The sequence below is a fragment of the Watersipora subatra genome, chromosome 1 (assembly GCF_963576615.1).
Source record: "Watersipora subatra chromosome 1, tzWatSuba1.1, whole genome shotgun sequence".
In the NCBI taxonomy this organism is placed as follows: domain Eukaryota; kingdom Metazoa; phylum Bryozoa; class Gymnolaemata; order Cheilostomatida; family Watersiporidae; genus Watersipora; species Watersipora subatra.
This window is the reverse complement of record NC_088708.1, coordinates 77,574,329-77,585,319: the sequence shown is the minus strand read 5'-3', so window position 1 is coordinate 77,585,319 and position 10,991 is coordinate 77,574,329. Positions and strand designations below refer to the sequence as shown.

At 37.1% G+C, this 10,991-nt stretch overlaps 1 protein-coding gene across 1 annotated transcript; it reads left to right on the top strand.

Annotated features, from left to right (window-relative positions):
* Positions 1–836: 836 nt before the first annotated feature.
* Positions 837–9,449, top strand: LOC137391817 (uncharacterized). Its single transcript, XM_068078357.1, has 9 exons — positions 837–845; positions 1,325–1,745; positions 2,095–2,229; positions 3,072–3,195; positions 3,544–3,610; positions 6,446–6,543; positions 6,703–6,782; positions 7,139–7,375; positions 9,074–9,449. Exons 1-9 carry the CDS (start codon positions 837–839, stop codon positions 9,196–9,198), a joined length of 1,296 nt encoding a protein of 431 aa, XP_067934458.1. The 3' UTR covers positions 9,199–9,449.
* Positions 9,450–10,991: the final 1,542 nt, after the last annotated feature.

Below are 10,991 nucleotides of genomic sequence, written 5' to 3'. Positions count from 1 at the left end.
GTAAGAATATTCTACTCCCATGGGTTGGGTACTAAGTAAGAATATCCTACTCCCATGGGTTGGGTGCTAAGTAAGAATGTCCTACTCTCATGGGTTGGGTACTAAGTAAGAATATCTTACTTCCATGGGTTGGGTACTAAGTAAGAATATCCTACACCCATGAGTTGGGTACTAAGTAAGAATATCCTACTTCCATGGATTGGGTACTAAGTAAGAATATCCTACTCCCATGGGTTGGGTACTAAGTAAGAATATCCTACTCCCATGGGTTGGGTACTAAGTAAGAATATCCTACTCCCATGGGCTGGTTATTAAGTAAGAATATTCTACTCCCATGGGTTGGGTACTAAGTAAGAATATCCTACTCCCATGGGTTGGGTACTAAGTAAGAATATTCTACTCCCATGGGTTGGGTACTAAGTAAGAATGTCCTACTCCCATGGGTTGGGTACTAAGTAAGAATATTCTACTCCCATGGGTTGGGTACTAATTAAGAATGTTCTACTCCCATCGGTTGGGTGCTAAGTAAGAATGTCCTACTCCCATGGGTTGGGTACTAAGTAATTTGATTCATAATTAGCTACAAACATTTTAGTTGCATCTCTGTTATCTGCGGACACCTCACCACCTTCCCCAGAACTGGTTGCTAAGTGTGGCAACTCAATTAAACAGCCTTCTTTGCTATTCAATAAAAGACTCGCTGACCCAGTTGATGATCAGCCAAGAGATGCATCCCTTGTCGTCTCCTTTGACAAACTGGATGAGCAACTTCATGATTTAACTCTTAGATCCGTAGTAAGAAGCTTCTCTACTCTCTTAGTTGTACTCGTATTTCAATGGTATTTGTTTGTAGTTTTCCACACATCATAGAGTTTCCTTTGATCACTTAATTGACTTTGCAGTGTAAGATTGTTTTTAAATAGTTAGCTAGAGTTGTTTTACGTAAATTGGGTTATACAACAAAAACCTATTGTTGTTTATCAACAATGTAATGTTTGTTTGATGTGTGAGAGCTTGTTTAGCTCACATGTTTGTCTTAATTTTTGATGATTTGAAATGTATTTTGTCTTATTTTGTAAGTTTTTTTTGCTGAGCATGATCATTAGGCAGAGAAAAAAATTGTATTTACGAGCTGCATGACATGCCAAAAATTTATTTATAGATTAACCTTCACCCTCAATTTGTGGATAAAGCAGTTCACGATCATCAGTACTTATAACTCTGGGTAAAGTGAGGTTTGTCAGAGCTCACTGATGTATGCTAACATTTCTAAGGTTGTGTCAGCGGCACATTAAGGATTTGTGACAGCTCTTTGTATTTTTAGACAACTGATCTGCCAGTAGACAGTCTATGCAGCGTTGGTACTGCTCGTGAAAAGTATTCCTGGCGTGCATCTCCTCGCCCGCCTGATCAGTCCATTGATGACTACACGCAATTTCCATATGCTGATGAGAGTCTTGAGACGTCTAGAGTGTGCAGTGGTGAAGGAAGCCTTGCCCACACAACAGGTTCAACTGATCATATGCCCTCCAACTCAACACAGAAGACTGGAGGAGAGGAAGGTGGATGGAGTGAAGGATCGGTGAGCGTTAGTTATCTCGATAGTAGCGCAAGTACTGATGATATGGAGATTATAGAGGGAGGATTGGAGAAAAGGAATAATGTAGAGAAAGTGATAGTCAGCCAGTTGGACCTTGAAGATTCTGATGAGCCTCTTGCAACAGCTGAGTTTCGTCCACTTAGAGGTACTGAATGTATGTTCTTATTGATCAATGTTATATTGACTGGTACAGCACTACAATGCATGTTCTTATTGCTCAATGTTATATTGACTGGTACAGCACTACAATGTATGTTCTTATTGCTCAATGTTATATTGACTGGTACAGCACTACAATGCATGTTCTTATTGCTCAATGTTATATTGACTGGTACAGCACTACAATGTATGCTCTTATTGCTCAATGTTATATTGACTGGTACAGCACTACAATGTATGTTCTTATTGCTCAATGTTATATTGACTGGTACAGCACTACAATGCTAACTCATGGTATGTACGTGTAAGTTTTAATATGCTAATCCTTGTTTCAGGAAAGGCCAGTGAAGAAGATGATCATGTTCAGGAAGTTGAGAAACTTGCCTTTGGTGAATCAGCGGGAAGTGGGTATTCTGTTGAAGACTTAACTGTTGATGTTGACGTAGAACTTCTCTGTAGTCCAGCTGTAGGTAGGGAATCGTTCATGATGGCATTAGTTGTGTATCATCTAGTTTTATATAACCAAAGTGGGCTAAAATATATCCTATTGTACTGTGTTAGTGTTTAATAGATAACCGGGTAGCTAGACTGTTAGGAAATAGGTAGGTCTTGATTGGCTACTCACGCCTCAGCCCACCATGTCTTTAGCTGCTCAATTGACAATTGCGTGCTCAGTCAGGAGTCAGACAAGTTCAAAATAAGCGTTGCAGTCGAGGGGTTGTTTTCTTCTTGGAAAGCATGGATAACTCTTGTCATCCTATGTTGAGCAACACATCCATATTAGGTTGGCGAGAAACATAGTGCTCCCCATTTATTGTAATGGGTACCAGCGCTGATCACGAAAAATAATTAAGTGCCAAGCAGCTCCAAGCTCCAAAAATATACATATACTAGATTAAGCGCAGATGATATGTTGTGAGCCTGTTTGATTAAAACTTGTGCAGCTTGTAATTAAATTGTTTGATTGAAATCCTTGGGCTGGACTGGTTTGGTTGTTTATATTTTTAATGGTAGTAAACATACTGTAAGGAGATTGCTCAAGCAAAATGATTCTGTTGAATTACCTTCAGTTTTTATAGCCTTCGACAAAGGACAAACTAGTCCAGCCCTTTTCATTTTACAAAAACGATTTTCGTTTTTGTAAAACGATTTTCGTTTTTGTAAAACGAAAGTCGTTTACAATTTTTGTTTTACAAAAATGAAATTGATATTAGCGAACATGCTGCAGGTTGTACCTAGTCTGTACCCAGGCAACATTAGTGTTATTGACTATCATTACAAAGATATCATTTATATTTTTGTAATTTTATAGCAGAGGTTAAAAAGGACCAGAGTCAAAGTCATAATTTAAAGGTTGGAGGGAGCAGTCCTCGGTTTAAGTATAATCTCACTGCCCAGTACCAGCGCACTGACCAACGTGTTGAGGATATTCACCAGTAAGCTGTTACGCCGGCCTACTTCATATTCTTTTTACAGTCGATTAGGCAGTAGTCGTGCTGTAATGAATGTGTCAATAATTTAGTTCTCCTCGAATGTTCTTACTTTTATCATGTGCTATCAAGTAAAATTTCTAGCCATGTTCACACGGACAAGTCAAGCATCAAAACACTGTTTAACCACATGGCAGAATTTATATTTTTTCGACTGTTCCATTTCCTGGTGAAGTATCATAGCAGTCAAAGCTTTTATGATAACTTGAAGATTTTATAACATATGGCGCAAAGTTCCACTACAAATAAAAAGCGTTTGCAGTTGTTTCTTCATATACTAACCTCAATTTGTAGAATTGAGATCGTTTGCGGAAAGCAGACAACAGAGTCAGAGATGGCCAGTAATACGACAGCAATGCAGGTATTTAATGTATTCAGATTAGCATTGGTTTATTATATCCAGTAGTAGTTATTGACTATTAATACTAGTTATCAGTACTGCTAACAACAACAACTTCTCTAGCTTATAACATGAGTGCCCGCATTTGTCAGTACTACTGTTTCCCACAGTTTGTAGTGATATCGGTTGAGGTATTTCTTATACCAGGAAAGATGTATTCTGCGATAGCAATGAATAGGTATTTACTCCAAATTTGACATGGATGCAAGCTGTGGCAAATGTAATGATTTCTCTTGTAAAAAATCTAACTCATATAAAACATTTGCGAAGAGGTCTATTGCATACGCTTGTTCACAGACAAAGTGACACATATGCTTGTTCACATCATCACCAGCCATTTGTTGCTTTGTGCTGCTGTGTGCAGCTAGCCTGCTTGAGTCGGAGCTCTTGTCTTATCATTCACCATAATTTATGAGGACTTTTGCACAGATGCAGGACGATGCAGTGATTATAGTAGCTGGTTAGAAGATGCAGTCAGGTTGGAACTGAAGCTGGCAAACAGTGGTTCCCAGTCCATAGCCAAGAGACTTGGTCATTGAATGAGAGGGCTAGACAGGCTGTATTTGTTGTATAGCCAATGTAAAATGATGCAGGATTGCATAACACTGCTGTTTGTTATCTCACAGATTATCGAAAATTGAGTTTGTTCACATACCGGCAATTTCGTTTGCTCACATACAGGTTTGCTCATATACTTAAGTTACACACTGTAATGAACAAGTCAGCGGAAAGACAGGGTTGTAAGGTCATTGTTGCAAGGGAAACAGATGTAGTTAGATTCATTGAGCAGCCATGCATTTTTAATATCCACAGGCTGTTAAAATTACAACTATGCATTACACAAGCAGCTTGTTGACCTTTTTAAGATTAAAAACTTAACTTTGATTTGTGGCATTCAACAAATTATTATTTAATAATTGGATTAGAGAGATAGAAATAGTGTAGAACAAAAATTGTATGTTCCATGTTATGTAGTAAATCTACTAAATTGTCTTACACTTATGTGATGTAGCATGGCTTATGATCTTACACTTATGTGATGTAGCATGGCTTACACTTATGTGATGTAGCATGTCTTACACTTATGTGATGTAGCATGGCTTACACTTATGTGATGTAGCATGTCTTATTGTCTTACACTTATGTGATGTAGCATGTCTTATTGTCTTACACTTATGTGATGTAGCATGTCTTATTGTCTTACACTTATGTGATGTAGCATGTCTTACACTTATGTGATGTAGCATGTCTTACACTTATGTCATGGAGCATGTCTTACACTTATGTCATGTAGCATGTCTTATTGTCTTACACTTATGTGATGTAGCATGTCTTACACTTATGTCATGTAGCATGTCTTACACTTATGTCATGTAGCATGGCTTATGATATTACACTTATGTGATGTAGCATGTCTTACACTTATGTCATGTAGCATGTCTTACACTTATGTGATGTAGCATGTCTTACACTTATGTCATGTAGCATGTCTTACACTTATGTCATGTACCATGTCTTACACTTATGTGATGTAGCATGGCTTACACTTATGTCATGTAGCATGTCTTACACTTATGTCATGTAGCATGTCTTACACTTATGTGATGTATCATGGCTTACACTTATGTCATGTAGCATGTCTTACACTTATGTCATGTAGCATGTCTTACACTTATGTCATGTAGCATGTCTTACATTTATGTCATGTAGCATGGCTTATGATCTTACACTTATGTGATGTAGCATGTCTTACACTTATGTCATGTAGCATGTCTTACACTTATGTCATGTAGCATGTCTTACACTTATGTCATGTAGCATGTCTTATGATCTTACACTTATGTGATGTAGCATGTCTTACACTTATGTCATGTAGCATGTCTTACACTTATGTCATGTAGCATGTCTTACACTTATGTCATGTAGCATGTCTTACACTTATGTGATGTAGCATGTCTTACACTTATGTCATGTAGCATGTCTTACACTTATGTCATGTAGCATGTCTTACATTTATGTCATGTAGCATGTCTTATGATCTTACACTTATGTGATGTAGCATGTCTTACACTTATGTCATGTAGCATGTCTTACACTTATGTCATGTAGCATGTCTTACACTTATGTCATGTAGCATGTCTTACACTTATGTGATGTAGCATGTCTTACACTTATGTCATGTAGCATGTCTTACACTTATGTCATGTAGCATGTCTTACACTTATGTCATGTAGCATGGCTTACACTTATGTGATGTAGCATGTCTTACTCTTATGTGATGTAGCATGTCTTACACTTATGTCATGTAGCATGTCTTACACTTATGTCATGTAGCATGTCTTACACTTATGTCATGTAGCATGGCTTACACTTATGTGATGTAGCATGTCTTACACTTATGTGATGTAGCATGTCTTACACTTATGTCATGTAGCATGTCTTACACTTATGTCATGTAGCATGGCTTATGTGATGTAGCATGTCTTAGGGTCAAAATAGTTTTAATCAAGTTGGTAAAATGATCAACATATTTATAGTACATTGATTTATGTAATCAATAATTCTAGTACTCATATTAAGGGTTTGCTGCTTCAGATGGAATATTTAAAATATTACCAGGAATAGAAAAACTCTTTAATTGATCTGCAAATGCATATAGCCGACATCTTGTTTAACGACCTTCAAAATAAATGTGCTTGAAATGCTTTTCATTTTACGCGAGTGCATAACTCCTATAAGTAAGCTGAATACTTCTCATGACTCCTCTTCAATAGATCTTTACTCTCTATTTGTTAGAGTGAGTGTTCAGATGATTGCACAGATATCATCATCACAGGGGACGGTGCTCTGCCAAACTACACTGTCAAAGTTAATCGCACCCACACTACATCTTCGTGAGTTTCAGCATAAGTTCTTAGTTTTCCATAGTGTGACCATCTGCTCTTCATTTTTACACTCTGCTATTCTTTTGTTACAGCTGTTAGTGAAACAGCTTGTTGAATATAAGAGAATATTTCTTAAAGTTGTCATGTCTCCTTATTAATGCTTTGCAGCCGAGATGATGGAATTGAGATTGTGACCACCAAGCACGCCATTTCTGCTGAGTTGTCATCTGCTAGTAGTTGCTCCACAGGTAGTTAAAGATCTTGCAAATATTTATGTATGATGTGCCTGCCAATTTCCATCAGTTCAGTTTGTAGCTTTTTAAATCAAATGATTCTTCAACCTTGAAACTAGTCTATCGCATCAAATTCGCTTATAATTTACTTCTGCTTGAAGCTTCGCGTTGTGAAAATCCCAAATAAAATTGTTCACCTAGCTTGTTATATCTTTTAACTGCAGTTAATTCTATTAAATAGATATGCAGAATAATATTATGAAGTATAATATATTGTGGATACAAATATTTTCCAGATCACAGCATTTATAACAAATCCCATTCACTTCTTTAGCTTCCCAAAACATTTTTTTTTTTGTGTGCCTCTTTAGTCATAAGTGATGAAGGTGCCTTGGAGGATGTAAGCCAGGCCTCCTCTCATAGTACATCTGATAGAGTCGCAGTTGATCATCTTCCTACTATTGATGAGTTGTCAATGGAGACAGATGCTTATGATGAACAAATGAGTCCAGTTTTGCTGGTTGATGAAAATAACAACAATGAGGCCTTCTTTGATGTTGACTGTGAGCTTCCAAAAGTGGGGGCTGCTGGTTCAACAACAGTGCCAGGTATCAGTGCTTAATCTTTTCATGGCTTTTTCTTCCATATGCTTGATATCGCTGTAGCTTATTTTCTCGTGCATTATGTATTCAAAAGAAACATATTTCACTGATAAGATTTTATTCATTGAATAAAATCTTATCAGTGAAATATGTTGCAATATGAGTGAAATAAAATGTGTTGTTATAAGTGAAATATGAAATAAAATCATAGCGCCATCTTACTACACCACGTTAAACATTTACAGCTGCAACATAATTCTGCACATCATATTCGTAATATCCAGGAGTGTTAGGTTAGCGCTATATGTTTAGTGGTTGATATGTCAATCTGAAGTATGTTTAGTGGTAGCCTGTCTTGACAAACTGTTGTTTTTGCGGAGTTGTCCCCCGTCGAGCGGACGAGCAACACAACAACTTGTCACAAGACGTACTGCACCTGATGCATCAGCTGCACTTATAGGGAGTTGTTCTCTTCCGTCTATGCGGCTTAGTTGCAATGTTATATCGGTCACTCCATTGGTAATCATAACTGATTTCGCGCAAAAATTTATTTAGAAAAATAAAACGTTTAACCAAAGACTGTTGGTTGTTTACAACTCTGTTGTAAACTTTAGTAAAACTTAAGAATAAAATAAATTGAAAATAAAATCCATAAGAACAAATAAAACTGACTGATACAAAAATAGAAATTAAACTGACTGAGCGCACAAATAACGACATGTTTAGTCGCTGGTGTTGCTTAAGTTCTCAAGTTCTACTGAAGTTTACCGCAGAGACTGGTCGCTGGTTAAACGTTGTAATCTTTTTTTTTCTACATAAATTTTTGCGCGAAATCCGTTATGATTACCAATGGAGCGACCGACATAACATTGCAACCAAGCTGCATAGACGGAAGAGAACAACTCCCTATAAGTGCAGCTGATGCATCAGGTGCAGTACGTCTTGTGACAAGCTGTTGTGTTGCTCGCCCGCGCGACGGGGGACAACTCCGCAAAAACAACAGTTTGTCAAGACAGGCTAGTTTAGTGGTTGATATGTCAATCTGAAGTATGTTTAGTGGTTGATATGTCAATCTGAAGCATCAGTTCAACTAGCTCCTCATTCTATTTTACTCATGCCCTTTTCTCTTCTGATGGTATTACAATCTTGATCGTGCGCGTAAATAAAGTCTCATCTTACATTTGGATAGAACTGATCTGCCTCTTTGGAAAACATAAAACCTAAAAATAATACGCAGAGGATCCGCGTATTATCCTCGTCGATCCTCTGCGTACGCAGAGGATCGCTTGGTGTAAGGAGAAACACTATTTCATTCACTGATAGGAAATTTTCTTTGTAATGAATGAATGTAATAGTACTGAATGGGTTAGCAATGTTATATAAATTAGTCTCTGCATTGCGCTGGAATTTTGAGACAAATGCTCTGTGGTAGACAACTGAGAGTGACCAAGGTCAAGAGAGTTCCATGCATGTGTCCTTGTTGGTCACCGCAGGTCATCTTGATAAATAAAAGTGGAGACAATTCTATATGTATGGCGTAGTTGATAGTCGTGGTTATTTTAGCTGTGAAGTCATTTAACAGGTTGCAGGTAAGTTCTTGGAGACAACTTAGAGGTCCAATTATAAAGAATGCGTGTTCATTTTACGTTGCAGCTTTATTTTTGACAACCTTAATGATATAACAAATTGTTTTGTTGTTGATAGCCTTGGTACTCCCACCAATCGAAGAAACCCATCTTAGTGAAGACCAGGACTCATCCCGCTCTCGATACAGTGATGCCACTGTCTATTGTGATCTGCCATCAGTTACTCATCAGATGTCCCACTAGACATGCTATGAGCTTTAATTATGTTTTCGCCATTGTCCTTGTCACCGATATGTTTCATTGGCCTTCCACATTTTGGTGTCATTGAGCATACTTTTGTTTTTGCCAGAGTTTAATCCAAGGCTTATCCTTTTTTGGAGCAGAGATGAGCTTTTACTAGCTGTAATGATATTGCTTTCTTTTTGGTTTCGTTGCTCTGTTGTTTGTCTTCATGTTTATTTCACTAACTTTATAGTGTTGATTTTTGAATGAGAATGACCACTTTATTTTTTCCATATTTTTCCTTTAATGTGATAATACTATAGCTGCCAACAAGGATGAAATGAATAAAGGTTACAATACTGTTATTAAGGCCCTCATGTGCCTCCTCTCTCCGCGTAGTTATAGGTTGTTAGTCATCTTGTCGGTCTCTTTCTTGCACTGTTCCAATTGGCTAATGCTCAGATAGGCTATTAAGTAATATTGATTATTCTTGTAACCTAAACTAATTCAAATAAGATGTAGACAAATCTTGTTATATTAAGATGACAATCGGTTCCACTCAATGCATTGTTTCAGTCTGCAATCAAACTCTATTGTTTGTACATATTATGGCAGAACTACTTGGACATTACTAATTGTGCGGTCAGCACAGCCTTGGAGTGTACTGTACATACTGCAACTGTTTAATCAGAGTACTCATAGACCCGTTGTGTAAACTATACACTTCATTCAATGAGGTCTGTAATAACGTTTACATACCACAAAAATTAGCAATCAGTAGAGCAATTAGTATTGTGTTTAATGTTATTGCAATTCATTGCTTCTTTGTTTCACGCGTCATGTCTTGTAGCAACCCTGCCAATAGTTGCACACTATAACTTTATTGAGTCGATTCCTATAAGGTAGGTAGCAAAATATGATTGGATTTGTTTATAGTGTGTAAATGTTTCACATTGATTCACAGCGTGTGGTAAAGTAAGTTCTTGAGTGTTCATAGCCAATGATAAGTTCATTTTGATAGAAATGCAAAGCTGTATTTCTTAATGCATTGAGTTGTATTCTCTCTCGTGTTTCGCGTTGCTGTGTGCTCTTATAATATTGCTTCCAGTGTTTGATTATTTCGTTCCAATTATTCATAAATGTTGTAACTGTGAGCTCTTTTATTCTTCTCGTCTGTAATTTGTCAAGCTTTGTCTCCTGAAGATTTTTAAAACGACTGAGGGTTTGGCAAAAAAATATGAAAAGAGTAGTAAAGCATGATCCTAGATTTAGGATTAGATCCTAGATTAGGATTTATGATCCTAGGTTAGTCTGTGCATTTGTGTGTTTAGAGTTTTTGTGTTCTGATGTTCACACTAAGCTATCAAGGCAGAAGTACCGCTTATGTCCAACTGATCTATTTGGAATTTCAATATGGGGATATAATGCTGTCAAAGTTGGTGTAATAACATATACATGTATTTTGAAATATTTAATGTCAAACTGTTTTTCACACATTTCCAAAAATTGGACAGCTACTAAATCCAAATGATTCAGCACAATGTCTAGTCTGCATATCAATATGTAGTTCCAACTGAGGTTTGTGCCTTGCAGTATCATCCTTTTCACTAACTATATGCTATACTCATGGCAGCACTGATGTTATTTAAATGCTTTTAATTTGCTATGCGCAGGTAGTTCATCATCTGTCTGTCTTATCTTGGAGAATATAGGGATCCGTCTTAAGCATGACACAGACAGTCTGATAAATACATGCATATGAAAAGACAGATAAAACCGGCAGCGGGATATTTACTAGCTTGTGATCAAGCAGT